Genomic DNA, 24,807 nt, shown 5'->3' with positions numbered 1-24,807 from the left:
AATAACAAATCAGAGGTTTCGTTTAAACGCTATACAAATTTAAAGGTTTCACGCAGAGTTTGAAATGCACGCAGATTATGGGCAGAACAACCGAAAATCAAATATCTTTTGTTATTACTTATTAGGCAACTAAGGCCTGTAGATACCTAAATACAATCAAATGAACAGTGTATTTATTTTAAAGATTTTAAGCGGAGTTTTGTTGAAGTGATATGATTCAAGTTGACTCAATTAATACTCATGACGATTAAGTATTCTCTACTCAAAAAACCGTCTATGTTCGAAAAGTAATACAATGAATTAAAAGTAATTAAGAAATGACACTACTAAATAGATTAGATTAGATGATTAGATGATTTATTTCATGAAAGATAATTACATAATAAATTTGCATCGATGTCAAAAATATAAAAATTTCTATCATGATCGTCAAAATAAAATAAAAATGAAAATAATAACAATACTAATGAAATAAAATTATAGCTCCAATAAGGATTGTCAATACAATTAGAATAACAGTAAGTAGGTAAATACTTACAAAAATCCAAAATATAAATTTACAATGTCAAAACTTATGAAAATACGAGAACAATAAAAATAAAAACGATAAATTAATAAAAGAACACAAATAATATCTCCCAATAAGAATCGTCAACACACAACAATATAAAAAACAATGAAATAGTATCTCCCAATAAGGATCATCTGTATGATAAAGAAAACAATGTCAATAAATAAAAACAATTTCTGAATCAAAATGTCAATTCCATGAACTCATTTACTTTAATATAATCCGCTGATTTCAAATATAAATTTTATTAAATAAGTTAAAAGGGTTACGCGTAACTGTAAAAGTAAAATATGCGCAAAGCATTCATTCCATTCATACTCGTTATTAAAAACCATGTATCTATGTTATTAAAAACGCCGAATCTGTATTATATATTTTTAAAACAGAACAAATTCCACAAAGTTCCTGCTAAATATTGCACGCTTGATGCCGATTCCTAACATTTAGATATAGATTTGATCTTGTTTTGACACAACCTTGAATCGTATCATCAGGCATCTTACGCGTAACACGAAGTGTGAGCAAGATGGCTTATGAGACGACTTCTGATTGCATTTCGTGAGGATCAGTCAGCTTTAGCGACTCTCTCAAGGTAACTCAAGTAGCCTGTTGTTTACCTCTATCTACATGTATTAATTATGTCTGTTTCCCTGTACATTTATGCTGAGGTTGTGCAATAAAGAGGATTTGTTTTGTATTGTATATACATAAGATAAAAACGATACCAAATTAGCTTCTGCCCGTGACTTTGGCTTAATAGAATTAGTATATCTATGTACCACTTTTATACTCCACCCCACCCGTCCCCTTTTCACCCTCTTAAGGGATAGTTTCTTGGATGAAAACTATCTTCTGTCCTTCCCCAGGATTAAAAATAATTCCATACGAAATTTCATCTAATATAGTTTAGAGGTTCAAGCGTGAAGAGATAATAGTTACTTTCTAATTATAATATAAAAATAGTCAAACAAAATCGGCTTCCAGATCAAATTTGCAAACATTGTGCAGGAATAAATTGAATGCTGTAGTCAATGCAAAATCCACGCGTTGTAAATTGGAATTTTCCGAGGCACGTCTAAAAAATACCTATTCGTGGTAACAAAGGGCGGAAAGATTTTTCAAACAGGAGCTCGATTTTGATTTTAAAATCTTGTATGTTTTGATATTTATCGTTAGGTATCATAACCATGTCACAGCATCAAGGTATGTGATGATATTAACAGTAAGTATGTGATAACCACTCGGAAGTTTAAGTTTGAACATATCAAGGTTTCAATATACATACGTATGCAAAAGCGGCTATAGTTATTAATATTTATTATACCTACTAGTTGATGGAGGGTAGATTTTTTTTCTGCCAACAAACTATACTGCAGTTTGGCAGATTAGTAGTTTAAGGCTTTTTGTAATCTATTTTTGATTCAAATAAATTAAAAAAAAAATACATGCGCGTTGCCGACCCCAAAAAAATTGGAAATTTGATAGATAATTTTTTTTTTTCAATTATTGGAATTATAATTTTACAAATAAATATATGTCATTTATTTGATATTGTTACGTAATTACTATACACTGCGTTTTTTTTTTTAAATTTCGTTAACTTCGGGGTCTTGGTAAGTACGTTTAAGGAAACTAGTTAATTTTCAAAGAAAAAATAATTAATTAATAATTCAAATGAAAAATACCGGTGTCTTTGAGAAAGTTACTTAATTTAAGCTCAGGAAAGCACCCTTGAAATTAACGGAAATCAAAAAAAGACGGTGAATATTGCCGCCCCTCGTTTACGCCAACTACTAACTGCTAGCGAGACGCACTGAAAGTCATATATATTATGAATCAGCATTCAATAAGAGATTTTTCCAATCGGGTTTTGGTATTTTTTCATCGTATCGTATCGTTACTGTTGTGATGATAAATAGAAGAAAAGCTATAATAAGTAACTGAGTTCAAATAGTCGTCATAGTCATTCTGATAATAATTAAAACTAGAAATAATTACTTACTTACTTACTCCGTTGGCTCAGCGACCCAAAATGAGACTTGGCCTCCGACACAAGACAGCGCCACTTTTCTCGGTCCTGTGCGATCTCTCACCAATTGTCGACTCGAAGCTCGCGCAGATCCGCCTCCACCATGTCGCTCCAGCGATATCTATATAGCGATAGAATTTTTTTTTTCAAATAATTCATTTTATTGTTAAAAGCGATTATAATATTAAAAAGAATTATAGAACGATACTGCTTACTTCATAATTTACAAAAAAGGTAGCATGCCGGCCAGTAGCCAACATACCGGACCCCCAGTGGAACACTAATCACTGGTGGCTACTGGCTGAGGTGCGGCCTCCATCAGAATAAGTTTCCGGGCCGGTCTGTGCAGCACTCCTCCTTTGGTGTGGATGTCTGCCACGCGGACCGCTCCGTCGAGTCCTAAGTAGACCGTCGCTATCCTTCCTAGTAGCCACAAACCACGAGAAAGGGTAGGGTCGGCGATCAACACCACATCACCCTCGCTAAGATTTAACGTGTTGTTGTTGGGTCCCCTCGGTCGAAGCGTCGGTAAATATTCGCGTAGTCATCGTGCCCAAAACTGATCTGCTAGGCGCAGGGTTCTCCGCCAGATTGAAATCTACTTTACGAGTATAGTAAGTATCACTTTTCCACGCACTTTTTAAACGTCAAACCAAATTGCACGCGTTAAACCAGGGTACTGTTTTTACTCATGCATTCGTTCGAGATTGAAATTGTTAGAAATGCAGACAGCTGGATAATTTTTTTGAAGTCAGTTAAAACAATTTTGACGGATTGTAAGCCATCGGTGCGAACAACGATTTTAAATTAAATAAAACTGTAATGCTAGAAATGTTTGTCTAGTTTTTTTTAACTTTTTCCCGTTGAGAATCCGTGAAGATTAAGTATATTGGCTCGATGGAGCTGTGGAAATAAAATAGTTTTGAATTGAAAGAGAACAGATTTGGTTTTAAACACGTAGTTATAATATACTGACAAGTAGGGTACAACAAAAAAGATTTTTCGAATTTAAACTCACGTAATATTAGCCACTCGCGCGACATGTTTCAGAGAGCTTAGGTCTCCATTTTCAAGCACTAAGTGCATGTGAGTAGCGTTCACGACGGCCGCACGTCACGCACTGCTGCACGCCGCGTCGCGCGCTGTGATTAGGAAAACAGATTAAACAGCTATACTAAAGACGTGATCGTTTAATTACACAATAATTGCATATTTTTAATTATTCGAAAATATTTTTATTTTGCACACACAGTTACCTACTTATTCGTACAAAATCCTTATATTTCAATTCAGTTTAAAAAGACAGTGTACGAAATTATCTATTGAACTAAATTAGAAGAATCCTTTCATTTCTTTTATTGTACACGTACAATGGCTCTTTTACTATGTATTGTTATGAGGTAACACATGGCATTTAATTATATACTGGAATGCAAATTTACACACTTTACCTTAAACACTAGAACATACAACACATAAACAAAATAGACAGGTATACACAACAAAATTCAGATGTTAATACTAAAACTAAGAACAATTAATGAGAAGGAATCGTCAATTTAAAATGTCATTAATATTATACAAGTTTTTTTAGGTAACCATTTATAGAGCCTTGTTTGTAGTGCTTCGGAATTCAACTCTTTAAGGTGATCAGGCACTTTGTTAGAAAGCTTAACACATTAAGCTTTTCTTAGATTATTCTAATGAACACGTATCTTAAACAGTAAAGTTCCTAAATCAACGTCAATTTACAATTTCTAAGAACTCAAAGTGGCGCTCAACTCAACTTTTGTGATACGAACAGAACCTGCGAACGAATCTTCCTACAAATAGAACAAAATGCTCGACGGGACAAATAGTACGAATGCAGTGAAGTCGTCTGAAACAATAAATTTTGTTTCCAATGCACGCCCTCGTTTTTACTTCGACTTGCATTTGCTAGTCCAATGAGTGATGTCGATGAACTGGATGTGAAGGCTATTTTCATATGTTCAAGTGAGTTTTTGTTTCATTTACTTTTTTCTTATATTCACCACAAATGGCACACAAATAATGTAACGTCGCTTTCCCAAGGAAGGTATTTTATCGAGCAATTCCGCGCCGAACCAGACCGTTCCGAAGAGAAAGTGTTAATTTAGGTCTAATGCCTATTGACTTCAGAAAACTACTTCAGCATATTGACAAATAATGGCCGAAGACCGTCTGGATGCCCTAGGTACAGCTGAAGAGACGAATTGCAAAAGGACCTTAGCGAACTCGGTGCCGTCGACTGGACTGAAATGGCTTTGGACAGAGAATCATCTTTGGTGTCGGAGGCCAAAATCCACTTCGGGTCACTGCGCCACAGCAGTAAGTAAGTATAGACAAATATTTTTCGTAAGTAAGTCGTTTTGTTGTCAGCCGATCAAACCATCTTTGAAATTGATTTTATGACTTGGCCCGGTTAAAGAAGGTTGGCCCGGCCGCGGTTTCCTACCGCGAGTACCACCAATTACCGTGCTTGCATTTTATGAACAAGCTTAATTTGTTTTATAATTTCTTATTGACACTTTGCCATTTTTAAAATATGTGAAATTTTGTGCTGGATATACTTGAAAAAAAAATACCTGGTTGAATAATTTTAGAACATGACTGGCAGGTACTGTTATGTTTTTCGTAGCCAAGGGGAGATCGAAAAGTGACCTCTTACTGTACCTCAGTTGAATGTTGACTATTTAGATTTAAAAATCATATTTTACTACTCGACAGAAAACTTAATATGTATTAAACAATTTCTATAACTTGGTTCCGCCGTTTCTCGATCTTATCCAGTGCATTTTATATATCTGTAATCCTTCCGCACAGGATCCCAGCAATATGTTTCGTTTTAGTTTTGCCGACCACATTGACAGCCTGACGTATCGGGTGCTGCCCATATATTCCCATTGCTTCTATTCAGACCAGTGTACGATAACAGTGAAGCGCTTAAGAGGTAAATGTAATCGGGGAAGAAACTTATACTGGTTAGTTTGTGTATTTGACCTGCGCTTGATTAGTATTCTGAATAACTGTTAACCGTCGGAGTAATTTACTGATGCACCGCTTCAGATGTTTCAGTTGAGATGCAGAGATTTGTGGCGAACGTTCCTGTTCGAGAGATGTATTAGTTCGCTTTGTTTTATGGGAAGTACATACAATTTTGAGGTATGGTATCTATAGATACTGGAAATAACATTTAACAAGCGCGAAATCGGAGGAAGTGACGTAAGAATTAGGAAGCAGTTGTATGGATGGAAATAGGCTATCATTGTTATTGGTATTTAGATGTTACTTATTGACGTACATAATGCTCTTTATTTATTTATGCAACTCATTACGTGGTTACAATATCATTATTAAAATTTAAATTAGATTACAATTAAATAAAAATTAAAACTAAATTAGAAATTTGACTACCAATCGTCGACTACCGTCGACTTAGGCAAAAAGGAGAGGACTCCCGCTCCGAATCGTTTCTGGTGCAGCTAATATCCAGCGGGGCAATACCGTGAGCATTATGGGTACTTTTGCACCGGAAGCGATAAGGAACGGGTATGATTTAGTTGTATCGCAATGCTGATACGTTGTGCAAGGAAGCCAGCTCTTTGGTCACCAGTTACGTCAACCAAATTAAGTTACCTTCTATAATAAATGTTTTTGTTCTTCCGTTGTTATTATTTATAAACCCATCAATCGGCTTATTAGCCCATCCGTCATCGACGGCCTAATATATCATCTTCAGCCTAGGATTCAGTACTCCTTTTTTGAAGAACCTCATACTGGAGATTAAACTGATCACCTTTATTTTCCACCTGTCTCTTTTCGGACAGGAATATCAAATAATTATATTTCGAAGCTAAAGCATTTACTTTATGACCGAAAACCGGAATGTTTGACTTTACTTGGACACATGAGATTCGTCCCTCTCATAAAAAGGTGTAATAAACAAAAACTAATAAAACCCTTAGGGGTACATCAGAAAACTTTTTTATTTTTACGATGCTTCCCCGTATTGCTTTTTGACCTCGCATAAAGGGACCATGCGTATGATAGCGCATTTCATAAAATTACTAGTAATTTTGCTTTTCATTGCTGTTTTGTCTGTGTTTTGGGGTAGAAGCAGCTTCTCAAAATTACCTAGAACATCAATTATCATGCTATATTTTTTCCTAATTTTAATCTTATACTACTTATATTTGAAAACTACAGCTGAATTTGTTTTATTTGTAGTACAATATAGCTAGCTTACAACTTCATCAGTAACAACAGCAAAATCTTTTCAAAATGTCTAAGAACAATAAATCTAAAATTATTTATTTCCTATTTTTTAAATTTGACTATACTTGAAATCTACTAACTAATAAATTTAAAAGTGGAATAATTACTGTCTGGTGTGAGACTTGAACTCCAGATCCAGACTACAGTTTTTGACTTGAGATCCAGAGGCCGTGAGTTCAAGGCTCACGCCAGACAGTAATTTGTCCACTTTTAAATTTATTCTAAGCCATATACACGGTGCTACATGAGGAAACCGAAAGATTTTGACAGTGTATTACTGATCACATTTAGAGACTTTTCATATAAACTTTTCTGGATTTCGCCTAGTTTCAGAGTTAATACCAAATGTAAAAAAAAACATCTTCTTATCGTAGCTTAGTGCAAAACGCCTTTTTGATCGCGATGATGCCATTATGGGGCGTAGTCGAAATATCCTTATTAATGGATGTCAAAAAGTGACAAGTAACCTTTGCAAGAACTAGTTTTTACAAAAAAAATCTTTAATAATTATTTTCAGTGCCAGTTTTACCATAACATTAACTTTTTATGGACAAATACGTTCAAAATTTGAAAAAAAAAAACAAAAAAAAATATTTTTTGGCGAAATTTACTGAAAATCATATACTTAACATTTTTTCCTTCTTTTGGCCTCAGAAGTACGTGGTTAAAATCTTTCGGGTTCCTCGTGAGTACCGTGTATACAGATAAAAAAAAATATTTTGGCACTCAAATCTATTTCAGTTATCAGTTTTTGTGTGATTGCGTTACGTAACAACATAAAATGTAAAATTGTTGGGATATTAAACAAACTTCCATTCTTTTTATTATTCAGACCCTGCAAGTGAATAAATGAATAACGATCTATAATCTTTCGTACTTCTGGATCAATTTAAAGCCAATTGTTTAATTAGTCAGAAAACCAGCTTGATACAACATAATATTACTTTAGAAAACATTTCACTTCTCATTAGAACAACAAAATTCCTCCATTACCGAACGACCAAAACTTATTTGCGGCCGATAACTCTTAAAGTATATTTTCACCAACCTTCATCAACTCCCACCAAGCAAAACTAAACCTTATCCTGGCATATTATGCTTCAAATTAACTTGACGAATTATACATACCACGCGTGCAAAATAACTTTGAGCATGGAGAAAAAATACGCGTGGCGATTGCTTTAAAAATGCCTTAACTCGCTAGCTGATATGGACTCCAAGTCTTTATCTAAAGGTTGATTTTAGGTTGCAGGGAGTTGTGGGTAGCAAGGGGTGATCCTATAATCTTTGAGTCAGCATCTCAGACACCCACAAACTCCTTAAAGTGCCATCTCTGGGGCTTATGGCTAAATGGAACACAACTTTTTCATCCAAAACGTTGGGTCTAAGCGCGAAAATTGCTAACAACGTACGATATCAAATTGTTCATTGGGTCCGTAGTTTGGGAAAAACTTATGCAGGTTGCGTAAGCATTTGATTATTTGACATCGTGTTCTGAATATAAAACATCATAATGACTGTGATGAGCGGATGAGAAATCATTATATCTTATGCAACCACTTCTAACTTATTTTTTAACGAAATTTGTTTTACGGTGTGTTTTAAACAGTCTTCTTCTTCCTCGCGTTGTTCCGGCATTTTGCCACGGCTCATCGGATCTCTTGTAAACTAAACCCCAGAGTTGGCGTTGGTCGTAGCTTTTACGAAAGCGACAAGTGTGTTTTGAACAGTAACACTTATAATTAATATTTAACTGGTTTAACCTAATTGACTATTTATTTTTAATTAAACGTTTAGTAGCCTTAGGGTAAAACTAGGCCTTGTTGGGATTAGTCCGGTTTCCTCACGAAGTTTTAGTAAACCTAAATATTAAAACAAATAATTTTATTTTGTTACCTTATTTTACTACATGATTGTATTTGTAAAGTATTGCGACTTATCGTGTCTGTTTAGCCGCGAAATCGGCGCAGAAACCCCTCTGACACAATCAGCAACTGACCTCAAAAAACAAAAATATTCGTCCCGCCCTGATTGTATTCTGTTTTCCTTTTCTTATTTATTCCGGGGCAACTCAGATATTGCAGAATACAAGAGAATGTTTCTTGTAATAAAAGTACTACTAAAAGTACTAACGTAAAACCAATTCAAATCAAGGGATACTTTTCCAATGAACGCCTTCGCTCAAGCGTTCCCTGAGAAAACTTTTAGCAAGTAAACAAACAAATGAACTACGTGAGAGCGCGCAGCTGAAATGCCGTCCTTCATGAAGGGCATAAGGTCGAAATTCCTTTGTTGACCTTTTTAATATACAGGACGAAGAGATGTGTGTCACAATCAAGCTATTTGATGCTCCAGTGGCCAGCGAGCCACTTTGGTACACAGGGAAAAATTACAGAAAATTCTGACGGCGTTTTGAGTGTCAAAACTGATAGAGGTTCTGTTGGTTTCAATTTAGCGATTTTTGGCATGACTGTAAGTACGGAAGGTGGAGATAAGGAATGGAATGTCCATATACCAAAAAGTGTCTTCAAAAAACCTTAAATAGATGGCGCTACAATACATAGAATACTTGAAAAAAAAATCAAATCATAGACAGCGCACTTCACTCCGTCAATAACGCCTAGGTCCTTAGCTACTCTAGCGCTACTCTGGAGAGGTTTGGAACTATTAGTTATAGCTGACCACTGGACACTTTTTAATTAATTTTGCATAATTTCTGCCTATGGAGATTGCATTCCTTAACTCTACCTTCCATAACTGCAAGGTTTACAAATCGAAATGTTTCCGCGTCAAAAATATTTACTTTCTTTTTTAAATGTGTCAGATACGTTGATGCTTTTGAGTTGAATAAAAATGATATGTGTGCAAATGTTGCATTTTTAATGTGGCTGAATCCAGTTATGGGTAGGATTGTGCCTTTTTTGTACTTTGATTACAAGCTTTTATTTAACTTGTTTTGTTAGGCGGCGGACTGGAAGTAAGCGGCAAGCGGCGCGACGAGCAGAAAATCAAGGCCATTCATAAATGAAAATGAAAATGAAAATGAAAATGAAAATGAAAATTTATTAATAACATTAGGTTACAGGTCGAGTTTACATTTTTTTTTATATCAATTATATACAGTGTACCTTTAAGTACATTATACATTAAATTTGTATGTCATAATTGTTTTTATTTATTACAGTTAATTTTATTTAGGTACATCAACAATTTCTCTGGAAAAATATTCGTCTATGTCGTAAAACGGTGATTTTAGTAACCAATATTTTAATCTAATTTTAAAAGTATGGAAGGAAGGTGCATCCTTGATACTTTTAGGTAGGTGGTTGTATATACGTGGGCCAAGTACATAGGCTGATCGTCCTCTTTTCGCTAACTTATGTGGCACAGATGCGAGGCAGCCCGCGTTCTTGTTGCTACGCAGATGGCGATTTGGATTTACCTGTTTCACAGTAAATTTGTTCGTGTTTGCGTAGGTAAATATCGCTATTTGCTGAATAAGTACACAGGGTAGTGTTAGTATACTGTATTCTGTGAAATACTGGCGAGCAGAGACGTCATCAGAAACACATGCTATTGCGCGTACGGCTCGTTTTTGTAATGAGAACACCCGACGCCAGTCAGCGGCTCCGCCCCATAGCTCGGTGCCGTACGAAATGAGCGAGTGCACAGTTGCGAAATAGCAGCTCCTGACGACGTCCCTGGTCGCAGTACTCGCGAGACGTCTTAAAGCGTAGCACGCGCTGCCCAGCCTCGCACACAGGTGGTCGATGTGTACGGTCCACCTCAGGCCACTATCGATGGTAAAACCTAATAACTTTATGTCCACAACTTGACTGACAGCGTCGTCGCCGGCATACGTGGTCATGGGCCTGGATGTGTGGCCATTTAAATTGAGTCTCATAACGAAGGTTTTGTCTTTATTGAGGGCTAAGCCATTTGTTTCGAACCAGTAACAAAGCTGTTTAAGCGTGTCAGTTACCTTCGTTTCTAGTTGTAGTAGGGACGAGCCAGTGACGACAGCTGTGACGTCATCTGCGTACATAAAGATCTCGCACCCTTTTATTATTTGTGGGAGATCATTTAGGAGGATGCTAAACAGGGTATTTGACAAACAGGATCCCTGCGGTACCCCGAGCTGGTTTTTCATCTCATCGGACCTGATGCGGCCACTATCCCCTACGACAACTTGACTCCTGTTCGACATAAACGACATTAGAAGTGCCAGTGCAGGGCCACGAATACCATAGTGACTCAGTTTCTGCGCTATAAGTCCATGATTGGCAGTATCGAAGGCGCGCGAGAGGTCGCAGCACACCACCGCCATCTGCATCCCGGCCTCTCGCGCGCTCAGCGTGTACCACACCACCACTACATTGCACTCGGCCAAATGTATGAACGACCTTGATTAGCCGCTCGCCGCTTGTGTCCAGTCCGCAGCCTTAGTATGTTATTTTGTTAGTATAGAACAAATTTTGGAAGCTGAATTTGACCCACTTCCCGATTTCCAATTGAGCTGAAATTTTGCATACGTACGTCAATCGGATGACAAAGCAATATTATGACCTGAAGCTGATCTGTTGATGTAGCCGTAGAAATTCTGTGATGATATCACGCAAACTAATTGTGCTTGAGATTTTTAGAATTGTCTCGGTGAGTATTTTTTGCTTGTGGTAAGAAAAGTACAGTCAGCGATAAAAGCTTGAACAATTTTTTTTTGCCAAAAACTTCTTTAATGTACAAATCATTATAAATCTATACTTAATTACGAGGTCGTGTTATTAATTCAGCATGTGGCGTTTCTATTGAACGCCCGTCAATCTATCCATTTGTATCACCAACGTCGATGACGAAGTGACAATGGCAATTCGACTTAAATGACGCCATACTGGATTCAGTTTCAGCGTTTCGTCAGTATTTATGAGGTTGTCACTGTCATCGGGCGATCGAAGTATCAGTTAAGCTGTTATCTGCTGCATATTAATCTTAAAAATTGTGTTACGTAAAGGAGCGGGTCTTGTTTATAATAATAACTCCTGCCCACGACTTCGCCTGCGTGGAATACGATAACGATAAGTTCTGGTTTAGATAAGATCTCATTTAGATATCGTTTGTATGTCGTATAATTGACAGAAGCAGCTCGATTCGGGCAACCAATGTCACTTTGACGTTAGAAATATCGTAGATAGATCTTATTGGGATCACCGCGGAATAGAAATAAACGTCAATTTTCAGTTGACATGTTGTTTAGTTATCGATCTTTTAAAGATCTTAGACGTGTCTTAATCATTCTTCGAATCGGGCCATAAGTGCAATTTTATCATTAGTTACCTAAATTTTTTGCGTAAAAAATTGATTTCAGTTTGAAAAGGGACAAGTATTTTGTCCCAAACAATATCCATGCCAAATTTCATCTAAAGCGGTTCAGCGTTTTAAGCTTGAAGAGGTAACAGACAGAGTAGCTATCGATTTTCAAATTATTTTACTACGGATCGCTCAACTCTGCTATTTTTGTCAAGATTTTTTTTGTTTTCATGGAAGACTTATACGAACCAAGTATGTATGTTAAAGACCTGTTAAAATATGTAATCGAGCGCATTGGAGGGTCTGCCGTCTTGTGGCCTGAATCGGAAACATAAACATGTACATTGACACTTCACACGCCAAAGCAAGTGCTGCCATCTAACGTTCTAGTATGTTTTCTCGTGCATTGTAAGTTCTGCCATCTTGTGGGTTACATTGGAAGCATAATCTTCACATTAACACCTCGCGCCAAAAATCTGACGTCTCCTGTGCTGCCTCCTACAGTTTATATACGCTCATACTATTCGAATCTGGTAGTATCTATAATGTACAAGATTTCCTGTAAAATATCAAAAGTGCGACCAAAATTGGGATCCGCGCATCGCAATAAAACGAGAACGAGAGATTATATAGTTGTAACATAATAGGGTGCAAACGGCCTTCCAGCGTCACCATAAACTTGAAACTTTATAGACACATTCCAGTAATAGTAACAACGGCAGTATTGTATCAAAATGGGGTTGACCGGTCCAAGACACAGATGGCGCTAACGTAAGGTTTACCTAGCATTATTAATATTTTTTACTGTACATATGTTGCTACTTTATCGCACTAGTGCGAAAATTAGCATATTACGTTACGGTGTCGAACATTCAAAGGGCCATATGTACTGTAAAACGTTGTACGAAACATGTGCGAATAGGTAATTCGCAACTCGTGTCGATTTAAAACACTCCCTTCGGTCGTGTTTTAATTTATCGCCCCTCGTTTCGAATTTCCTATTTTTCGCACTTGTATCGTAATGTACTATTATGGCCCCGTTGCCCTTTAAGTCAAATCTCATAGAACAAAGTTACAGACAGGTAAAATCTACGCTGGCGCAATCTATAAAAACAGTTGCCAACCTCATTTAAAAACAACCTTATTTGCACAGTCTAACCGTCACAACCATCTCAGCCAATCCGATTTCAAAATTCAAACGTTTGAAATTCGAATCCGCTGGCCGGACGCACACGACGTCGCCGGTAGCAGCTGATCCGTCCTTCCGGCGGTATTTTATACTGTTTAAATAGCTTTTTTGGGTTTACGTCTTATTTAGTGAGGGTGTATTTACGAGGCCCGGGAAATACGGCAGCTTCCTTTGAAATAGTGCGGGGTTGATAGGATTGTATGTTTCAATGATGCGTAATAATATATTGGATAATGATACATAAAGATAGAGGAACTATCTTAAATGTAGTTTTCTTTTTATAAAATGCCATCGGTAAGCAGGCATACGGCCTGCCTGATCGTAAACGGTCACCGTAGCTTATGGACACCTGCAAAAATAAAACTTATTTATTTATTTTGTTATTATTCGCCATTATTTGGAGATCCAACAGCTGTTAATATTGCTATAAGTTTAACATATATTCAAAAAGCCAATTACAAGTCCTCACCAGTAAATACAGATTAACAAAAACAATTGTGACGTTTTTAACTAAAAGGTACATTGTCAGTTGTCGCTAAGGTTGATTTCAAATTAAAGCTTTATGGAAATATTGACAACCGACGGCACAATTAGAGGTTAGCGGGACTCCCTCTGGTCGCATAACAACTTTTGACATATTTTTAACTGTCATAACACTTTATGCATACAATTGTAACTCATAAAAATCTTTAGTCAGAATTATCCCTGAGCATAACTGGGTTTTTGTCATAAATGAGTTACGTCATAATTTTTATACTCATAAATTTAATTTGCATAAATGTTTAGGTTAGGTTCGTTAGGTATGCACAAAAAATATATGACAACTGCTATGTATGTCATCAAATATTATGGCTAAAAATGTATGACACAATATAATATGACTTTTCATTTATATGCGCAATGATGATTATGACACAAGTTGTTATGCGTATCAAAGATATGACTTAAACTTTTATGCAACGCACTATGGACCAGAGGTTAGAACTAGTACCTACTTTATACACTCTAACGCCAAAGCTAGAGTAACTATTTTTTACTAAAATTAAAAAAAAAACATGTAAAAATTACATCTTTAATAAAAGCGCTTTCTTTGTATTATTTTAAGTCACATTTCTAAAATTAGTCCGTTTTTTAAGAGGAATTCGTATAAGGAGAGATATATTTTCCGGAGTACAGCAATGCCACTTGGTACGAATGTTATACACGTCCACCGAAGTCCAAAGCGACCGGGAGCCAGACTGAACTCCGCGACATGTGGGGGGGAGGGGGGGTCAAAGTACAAAGTTGCCGGCGCTCAGAAAAAAAATTCTGGTGGATTCGTTTGGACCTTTAAGTCAAGTTTGGTGTCGTTTTCAGATAACTAGATGATGCCCAGTTCATTCCCCATACCAGTTCTTTTAGGGTGCCATAGCAAAATATGACGAAATACTTAAAATAATAAACTTTTAGAAGTAACACAATGTAAACAAACCCTTATATTTTCATATTTTTGTATGAAACTTGGTTTATAAAAAATACTATCCGAAAGCCTATTTAATGCAGATTATAAAAACATTAACAATAAATATACATTTAACTATTTTCATTGTAAAATAAATTAATTGTTGCACATACGTAATAGAGCCGCAGCGCGGTCTCACTGATCGCGCGCGGGCGACGCGGCGACGCTCAGCGGGGCGGGGTCATGATCTTCGCCATTCGCGTTCATTCGACTTCACTCACTCAACCGACATACATACTCGTACAGTCAGTTTTCGTTCAACTTTCGTTCGAAGTGTACCACACGTGGCTTGGAATCTGGATGGGCTAACTTTCTTCGTGACGGATCAAACAAAGAAGAGCTATACCATCTTTTGTCGTCACATTGTTACTCAAACATGGACTTACCAATGGGTAAAGAATTCGTCATAACTGATGGCTCCGAAGCTCTTAGTAAAACCACTCCGACTGAGAATATGGCACCGTGCAATCACGAAGAAGCGGACACACGGGTAATGCTTCATCTTGCTGACGCTGTGCTGAAAGGGCACTCCAAGGTAATGTTAAGAACAGTCGACACAGATGTCGTCGTACTAGCAATATCTTGTGTGCCAAAGCTAGAAGGCCTAGAAGAACTATGGGTGCACATTGGAACAGGACGAAATCACCAATACCTGGCGTGTCACACTATATCTTCATGTTTAGGTAACAGACTTATTAGTACCCTAATCAATTTTATGACAAGATCAATCAAATTTAATACTAAATTAATGGTCTTCTTTATTGTTACAGGCCCTGAAAGAACACACGTTTTGCCCTTATTTCATTCTTTCACCGGATGTGACACAACCTCATCCTTTAACGGAAGAGGGAAAAAAACCGCGTTTGAAGCTTGGAAAGCATATCCGAATGTCACACGGGGGTTTGAAGCACTGTATAGGGGGGAATATGACAGAGCGGACCCTGAAATTCAAAAATTTGTTATTACCATGTATGACAGGTAAGAAAACGATTTTATTTAAAATATACTTTTATCCAGAACTTGCGTGCAGCGAGACCTGTCCTTTATCTAAGAGTATTTGTTTTTCAGATCATGCCCCTCTGAGACAGTAAATGAGTGTCGCAAGAATTTATTTACAAAAAAAGACAGGCAAATCGATAATTTGCCTCCTACTGAAGCTGCTCTCAAACAACATACCTTAAGGGCAGTTTTACAGGCTGTTTATGTTTGGGGGCAGTGCCTAATAAAAAACCAGAATATTCCTTGCCCATCTGAATGGGGTTGGCAGAAAGAAGGAGAAGTTTGGGTGCCACTGTGGACCCAAAGTCCTATGGCTGCTCAAGCATGCCTGGAGTTGATTAGATGTAGGTGCTTGAAATCTTGCAGAAACAAATGTAATTGCTCCAAACGCCAGCTCAAATGCACAGAACTATGTAATTGTGGAGGAAATTGTAAATAAATGTCTGTAAACTTTAATATTTCATTTTACATAACTCATCAACTGTAATAAATACATCTAATATGTATATGGACGAAACGTGGAGCATATTATTAACTTTAAGAAAACATTTAAATTCTGTAAATCGGTGGAGTACTTTTCAATTTATGACGTGAAAACCAAACTGCTCTTCCGCCATCTTTGATTGCCTTCCTTTCCCCCCTCCACTACTTTAACACTCTACGACCGATAGTTTCGTGTTTTGGGCGTTACTAGGAATCCAACGATACCAGTTGTGATAGCTAAAAAGCACAAATGAAAAGTTCCAGTAGTTCGAAGATAAATCGTTCTATGCGGCTATAGAGGGTATGTACAATAATTATTTTATTTTACACTGAAAAAAGTTAAATGTTTATTTATTGTTAATTTTTTTATAATTTGCATTAGATGGGCTTTCGGATAGTATTTTTTACAAACCAAGTTTCATACAAAAATATGAAAATATAAGGGTTTGTTTACATTGTGTTACTACTAAAAGTTTATTATTTTAAGTATTGCGTCATATTTTGCTATGGAACCCTAAAAGAACTGGTATGGGGAATGAACTGGGCATCATCTTATTATCTGAAAACGATACCAAACTTGACTTAAAGGTCCAAACGAATCCACCAGAATTTTTTTTCTGAGCGCCGGGAACTCTATACTTTGACCCCCCCTCCCCCCCACATGTCGCGGAGTTCAGTCTGGCTCCCGGTCGCTTTGGGCTTCGGTGGACGTGTATAACATTCGTACTAAGTGGTATTGCTGTACAGAAAATTGGCGTACTTTTTCCCCTTAAAAAACGGACTAAATAAAGTATCAACACACTTAATAAATACTAATACAAATCATAAAATAACTTCACTCCAATTTTAATTTCAGTTTCATAGTTTATTCGGCTATAAGCTAAATCAATTGTTTAGTTAAGTTAATTGAATACTCTAAAATTGGAATCCTTCCCAATTAGACAAAATTGCTGGTCCTTTCTCATATAATTCTCTAGTTTTCACTGTATTTGTTTTTGGCGAATAACGAATTAAATTATACAAAAGTGGGACCTATTTTACAGGTTAATAATAAGCCTACTTGATATAAAATCCGAACCCTCGGGAGATTCTACCTGTAGTAGCAAAAATAAATGAGTGATTAGCCGGGTCGACACAGAGCGAGCATACGCGCGAGGCAATTTCCTCGCGCTCACTACACACCAGTACGTCACCAGTGTAGGCGTGCATCGGCCGAGGCGACGCGCTCGGGCGAAGAAAAAGCGTGCGCCGCCTCGGCCGAGGTACGTCTATTAGTCAAAAGTTAATTGATTCAATTATTTTACGACAACTAAGCCATTTCTATTTAAATTATATGCATGAAAGTGTGTAAGCATACTTACCTTTCTTAATTTTTGTCACACTTATTTTTTTTTAAATAACAGGACGGGTCCAAGCTAGCTCTGCATAAACTTTACACATTAAATATAAAATCAAATATCAATATGCGCATCGGGCATGTTCGCCGAGCCTAGAACCGACGACTTCTTTGCCATAAGGCGAAAAAGAATTGCCTCAATGCTTGGGAGAGTGCGCGGAAGCAGCAACAGCATGCTAAGGACGTTGGCCGATCGCCTCGACTGCCCGCTCACAAAATACTGGGTTGATGTGATTATTGGGAGGGACAAATAGGGTAAGACTATTTATCGCTCCCAATACCTACTAGGTTGAGTTTCCTGTAGATATATATTTATTCATAAGACTAACATAGATTTTTAAGAAGCTACTAACCATTTTCTGTGGATTATGGTCCGAAATAAACATTTTTTTTTATAAAAATAAAGGTTAACAATAAGAATTTGACCAGTATCTCACCTGATGTTAAGTGCCAATAGAATGGAGCATGCTTACCTAATAGATGTATATTCCATCTTGATATACCTTTAAACGAACAATTCTTGTATATATATTTCTGTGATCTCGGAAACGGCTGTCCGTCTGGTCCAGCGGGATAAGACGCGGACTGCTAAACGAGTGTTACGGGTTCGAATCTCGCCCGGTGACTAACTTTTGTTTTTTTTTTATATGTTCAAGTTTATATATATTTTTTTAATTTTTATTGTTTTAGACAAGTTTAAATTAGTAAAAAATGTAGTTAAGATTATTACCTATACACCATACCATATTACAATAAATAGTTATAACCGAGCAAAGCTCGGTCGCCCAGGTACTTCCCTCTTGATTTGAATAGATCCAAGTTATAGTGGGAATAGGAGTGCAGGAATTTAATTTCTCTCCTTAGCCGTTCGCATAACAAACAAGCAAAGCGTTTATTCATGTTTTCACTCCAAATGTCACTATAAACGTCAATTTATAGTGGCACCTTCACACTATATCACTTCTGAGTCTGTGCCCAGTTAGTTTAGACAAACTCTCCATCAAAACTCCATGAATATAAACTACAAATACAACAACAGTCTTGCTAATCTAGAAAGCAACCGACTACTTAGACTCAGCTTATCTCTTTCATATTAGCTCACTTAGAAAAGGACCTCAGTTTCGTCTTAATTTCTCATCTCCATTATTTCCCGTTTAGCCAAGGCAATTAATAGCGAATTCTGCTCTCGGCGCGCATAATATCCTAACTTCACCCGGTTTCCCGGTTAATACGGCATTTTGGAGACGAGGGGGAGTTGGCAACTAACAGGAACAATCGTACATCATCGACTTGCAGTCATAAATCCGTTCATTACAAGAAAATTTCGGCCGAAACTAATTTCCGTAGGAATGTACCTTCGGAACTGTGGCCTTTGTGACACACTGGCGCGTTGAATGGCGGGCGGGATATAATTAGCTAAATAAAAGGTTTATTTCAGACGTTCTGAATGTATCCCACTTGATGTAGCAAAAATTTTAACGATTGTGGGTTCTTCATATTTTTTATATAGAAATAAATAGGTCAAAGCGTGCAAGAATACGGGTGTCTTTTCTGAAGACATTACAAAAATTAACAATCTAGTTAAAAAAGTAATCTCTGGTTAAGTAAGTAAATGTGTTCGAAGGTTATAAAATACGAAAATTTGGTTTTAAAGTCTGTTTATTTCATGATATCCTTAGGAAAGTCGCATTTATACGATACTTATACAATACCATTTTTGACCCGGACACTTGGGGGGCGCTACTCCCACACTCTCAATAAATATCTTTTGAATTAATTTTAACGCAAAAGTAGACTTACGAGCGGTTTTGAGAGTGGTAAATAAATAATTGAAATCGTTAATTTGGCTTATAACCATCTGGAAATTTACATAAAAAACTTTAGTTATATCTGTACCTATGTTTCATTCGGCATCAATGTAATTTTGAGTGTCGAGCCTTACAACCGTCGTTTATCAGGATTTAATTTTTCCTTTTCCTTATTAGGCTTCGAATAGACTTCACCGTTTTAGCCTTGCATAACTACCAAATAGCTTACACGCTAGGAGTAGCTTTAGTCCGTAGATATCGAACGATGAAAAAGCTAGCAAGCGAGGTAAAAAAGAAAAAAATAAGCATGAACAACAGTTCATGCTTACTTTTTCATTCTTCTTTACCTGTTTTTTCCTTACGTACACGCCCGAATCCTAACCTACTTTCAACGAAACGTTCGTCACTCCCTGCATCCCTAGAGATGCCGCTAAAAGTTAGCGTAATCCATACCCGGGTACCCAATGCCCGGGGAATTGGACCGGTTTCCCGGATTAACGGGTAATAGTGCCCGGGTAACCCTACTATTGGAAGCTGAAAGGTTGGATATAATCTGTAGGTTTAATGAAAAATATTGGACGATTTATTGTGGATGGGTGAACCCTGTTACTGATTTCTTGAGCGTTGAAGGACGAGTTTGATTAATGTATATAAATAGCTGCTGATCAGCTTCGTTATTTTTTACTTACTATAATCTGTTTTTTAAGTGTTTTTTAAGAAATAATCCATTGTAATAGTTACGAAAAAAAGATCTCCATTGCCCGGGGCTATTCCTCCTCCTTCCTTTGCATTTGCGCACCATTTTGCTTTAAAAATATTCTTTATCAATTTTATGAAAACTGGCAATAATAATAGAAAATATGCATGATTTTATTAAGATAACGATATTCTATATATAATAATAATTCAGCCCATATACGTCCCACTGCTGGGCACAGGCCTCCTCTCATGTGCGAGAGGGCTCGGGCTATAGTGCCCACGCTAGCCCAATGCGGATTGGGGACTTCAGATATACTTACCTTTGAATTTCTTCTCAGATGTATGCAGGTTTCCTCACGATGTTTTCCTTCACCGAAAAGCTAGTGGTAAATATCAAATGATATTTCGTACATAAGTTCCGAAAAACTGATTGGTACGAGCCAGGATTTGAACCCGCGACCTCCGGATTGAAAGTCGGACGTCATATCTACTCGGCCGCCACCGCTTCACTATATTCTATATATAAAAAAAACTATTTCATCAAATCAGCCAAAAGAGGTATCTAAAGTTTTGATACATGTTCGATTTTAGGAAATCTCTACAACGGGCTTGTGACAAACATAATGTATAATATGAAAAAACTACTTGGTGTCAAATAATAAACCGATCTCTGATCAAATAAAAATAATATTTTTCACACAATCAATACTGACTCCTCCTATCCTGAAATAGCCAACTATCAAAGTACTGTTTTAGATAACATTTCCTACCCAATGAAATATTAAATAAATAAATAAAAATAAATATCAAATCAATATTTCTGTTAAATTGACTAAGTCCCACGGTAAGCTCAATAAGGCTTGTGTTGCAGGTACTTAGACAACGATATATATAATATACGATATGTATAAATACTTAAACAAATATCCATGCTCATCACACGAATAAAATGCCCTTACCAGGATTTGAACCCGGTACCATCGGCTTCATAGGCAGGGTCACTACCCACTAGGCCAGACATAGAATAATATAAGTTACAACACGTGAGCAGGCTGGTTTTCACTAAACACCACAAAAAAGTAAATTGTCGTTCATATTGTATTGTGTGAATTTAGTAATTTACTTTCTACGCTATAAAAAATAAAAATAAATGGAGAAGAGATTTGAAAATATTTGCACTAGCCAAGCTCGCAAGCTTCCATTAACCCACTATAAGTAATTATAACCGGTTCAGTCAGCTTATCCGGTATTTTAACCGGTCCGTGCCCACAACGCCGGAGCCAGCAAGGCTTTAATCCGGGCTCACCTCGTGTCGACCCGTCCGGCTCTGATCCTATCCGGAGGACCAAAGCCGTGTCAATGAATGTGACCTAGTTAGTGTTGAAACAAAAACCGGTTTTTAACCGATGGGAGAATTAAGAGCAATGTTGATGGATGACGTAGTAAATTGATTAAAAATTGGTTTTATCTTGACAAGGCTCCCTTTATTATATTATGAAATACGAGTAGTAATCTATGTGTCAAATTTGAACCCATTTGCTAATAACTTAATGGTCGCTATGATTTTGAGATATTATGCAATATCCTCATACAAATAAAAAATACAAAGTTACCTAAAAGTAAAAATAAATCGACCGCCATATTTTTTTCATACTTATAAGTCTGATAGATAAAACGTATAAAGCTCGAGCCCTTAAAGACATTTTTCCAAAGCAATATTATTGATGGGTGAATTTATTTTCATACAATGTTGTATGGCAGAATTGTTTCATTTATAGCGACCTCTAAATTATGTTTAATTGCCTTAAATTTTGCTATAGAGACTTTTTACGTATATTGAAATAAATAAGCCCGCGTGAAAAATAAATTTTCATAATTTTATATTTTTGGACAACCCTACTGTTGTGTTATCTGTCAATTTTCTTGATAAAACGAGTGACGGGATTCTAACACAACGAGTTTTATTGTTAGATAACTTGCTACCCCTGTATTTTAAAACCATCCCGGCTTACGGCATCTGTACATAGTTATAATATAATATGAAGACACGAAAAAAGATTAAAATACACCCTCGTTGACTACTTTAAACGTGTATTTGCTTTACAAACAGCTAACACGATTAAAGTATACCAAGCCTGCATTAACAGAATGATTAATAGCGATGCAAGCAATTTTTTAAGTCCCCCTGTTTATCCTCCACTGTCTAAAAAAGGTCGTAATTGCAAAGCATTTTGTATGATGTTGCGTCGTTTTGTAAGAGGAATGTTTAGAGCACGGTCGTGACGGCTGCCACAAAGGCATATTTCAGCGGATCGTTACAGACGTAGTGTTAGAACGCCGCTGCCGTGGGGCCTCAAAACGAGCGAATACCTACAGCCTTGTTAATTTCAATTTTCTATACGGTCTCCCGTATGCCAATTAAAATCAAAAGCAACGTTTACAAAACAGCTGTAAGACCTGCCTTACACGGAGTGCTGGCTGATGAGGAAAACAGATGAACAAAAGATTCACACAAATGAAGATGTTTCGATGGTCTGGAGGAGTAACAAGAATGGACAAAATAAGAAATTATTATATCCATGGAACTTTTAAGGTTGCTAAGTTGCACGAAAAACTTATCGAAAACCGTATGCGCTGGTTTGGACATGTAATGAGGCGAGAGGATGACCATATGACTAAAAGAGTGATGAACATAGAAGAGGAAAACAAGGGCCTGGACGACCACCAATGACCTGGCTTCAAACCATAAAGAACGATATGCATGAGAGAAACACACCAGAACAGACAACCCACAATCGTGTGATGTGGCGAAGGATTACTATAGTCTGTATCTTTAGGTATTTAAAAAAAGGTAAACAAACAATTTGTACATTTTCGGGTAGTTTTAATATTTATTGGTTAACCAACCAAATACAAAACCACCTGGATCTGTCACTGAACGACCTGACTTTAAACCTACTTTACTTGATCATGTAATGTTTTCATCTACCCTCAACTGCCTTAAGGAGCCATTTGAGGGTAGATTTTGTTTACCTTTTTTTAAATACCTAAAGATACAGACTATAGGAGGGGCTGACCCCAAATAAAGTGGGACAATTGCCAGGATAAAGAAGAAGGAGGGAAGCGCAGTCGGTACTAACCTTGCCTACAAAGTAAGTTGTCCCGGGTTCGAATCCTGGATTAAATAAATCAAAAAGAGACATATCTGATTGCCTCTCCAAGGTTGTTGAACATATTTGCTCCTCCGCCTCTCATGATTGGTAGTGCCGTTGAAGGAAAGGGATATTGATGGCGAATAAATTATTTAAAATGTCATGATTTATATATGTTCACATTTAAGATAGCAGTTGAATAATAATTGGACTGTGACAACATTGTTATGTTGCCCCGATTGATATAGGGGTGGTTGGGAAAATAACGTTATGCTGTTGGCAACACGGTAGTTTTAGCAAGTGGTGGGGACACGGTAAATGTTGGACAGGCTCGTTCACTTGGATTGGGGAAGTCAAAGAGACGACATATTGATGGTAACGGGTTGAGCAAAGTAAAGAGGCACTTCCATTTTATAATTAGAGCAATGGGATATATTTATAATATTTCAGAAGTGTTAACGTACCACTAACCCACATTAGGATTTTTAGATTCGGTCGGTAGATTAAAAACGTAAGTTGTCTTTATTTCATTAGTAAGTACCTACTTGATATGAATCTTGAGTGATTTATGTGTTTCGAATGCAGTTTGTTTAGCCGTAAGAAGCTTAGAGTTTCATTATATTGTTGCTTTGTCGTGATGTTTTAAACTAGGTATCAAGAAAAAAAAGGTAGTTTTATAATACGTGAGTGATAGTAGTGTTATTCAATTTTATCATCAAGGACCAAGTAAACTTTACAACATTCAATTGTAAAAGTATTGAATTCAGTTTGGTTTATTTTGATGAAGGTACCTACATTTTGCAAACGGAAAAATAGTTAAAGTTAAGTAGTCATATAAATGGGTGAGTAGGGAGTATGATTTAATTGGAGTTAAATGTTTGACAGTGTTAAAATTAGAGTATCTGACCTAACTACGTGTTCGTTGCAAAAGTATTTGGAATTTAAGAATAATTGTCGATATAAGTATTTGAGTTTTAGTACAATTATTTTGATCGGTTACGATTACGACACTTACCTACAATGGAATAATAGGTAATTATTGTAGTATTAAAGCGGCAGATTTTAGATATTGGAATGAGTTGATAGTCATGTACCCACCTATTTAATGGCTATTTAACACAGATTATTGTTTTATATACAGTTATTATCTATAAATGATCAAAATTTTCGTCATCAAATTGCAGCGTCGTGAGAAAATTTATACATTTATGAGTATTTGAAATGCCTATTATTTTGATCTTATTATGTTGTGTGGATTTGTGTTGATGGCCAATTATCGGAATCTTATTCCTTTCATTAAATATAGGACATGCCCAGCAGGTCGAGTTAAATTAAAACGGTATAAGCTCTGTTCATGGAATTTGATTAACTATTTAAAGT

General features: G+C 36.6%; 2 protein-coding genes across 5 annotated transcripts in view; both read left to right on the top strand.

The window, feature by feature from the left end:
- LOC133528297 (neural cell adhesion molecule 2-like) overlaps positions 1-24,807 on the top strand; it is a 525,889-nt gene that overhangs the window by 223,874 nt on the left and 277,208 nt on the right. The window lies entirely within an intron of this gene.
- Positions 14,661-16,345, top strand: LOC133528424 (uncharacterized). Of its 2 annotated transcripts, XM_061865810.1 has the most exons (3): positions 14,661-15,573; positions 15,661-15,868; positions 15,959-16,345. In XM_061865810.1, the coding sequence occupies exons 1-3, from the start codon at positions 15,267-15,269 to the stop codon at positions 16,326-16,328; spliced, it is 885 nt and encodes a 294-aa protein (XP_061721794.1). In that variant the 5' UTR covers positions 14,661-15,266; the 3' UTR covers positions 16,329-16,345. The 2 variants fall into 2 exon arrangements, with proteins under 2 accessions (XP_061721794.1, XP_061721793.1); XM_061865809.1 differs by having other exon boundaries at positions 14,661-15,868.

The sequence above is a fragment of the Cydia pomonella genome, chromosome 19 (assembly GCF_033807575.1).
Source record: "Cydia pomonella isolate Wapato2018A chromosome 19, ilCydPomo1, whole genome shotgun sequence".
Taxonomy (NCBI): Eukaryota; Metazoa; Arthropoda; class Insecta; order Lepidoptera; family Tortricidae; genus Cydia; species Cydia pomonella.
Note: the sequence above shows the minus strand (reverse complement) of the source record. Positions and strands in the feature narration are given on the sequence as shown.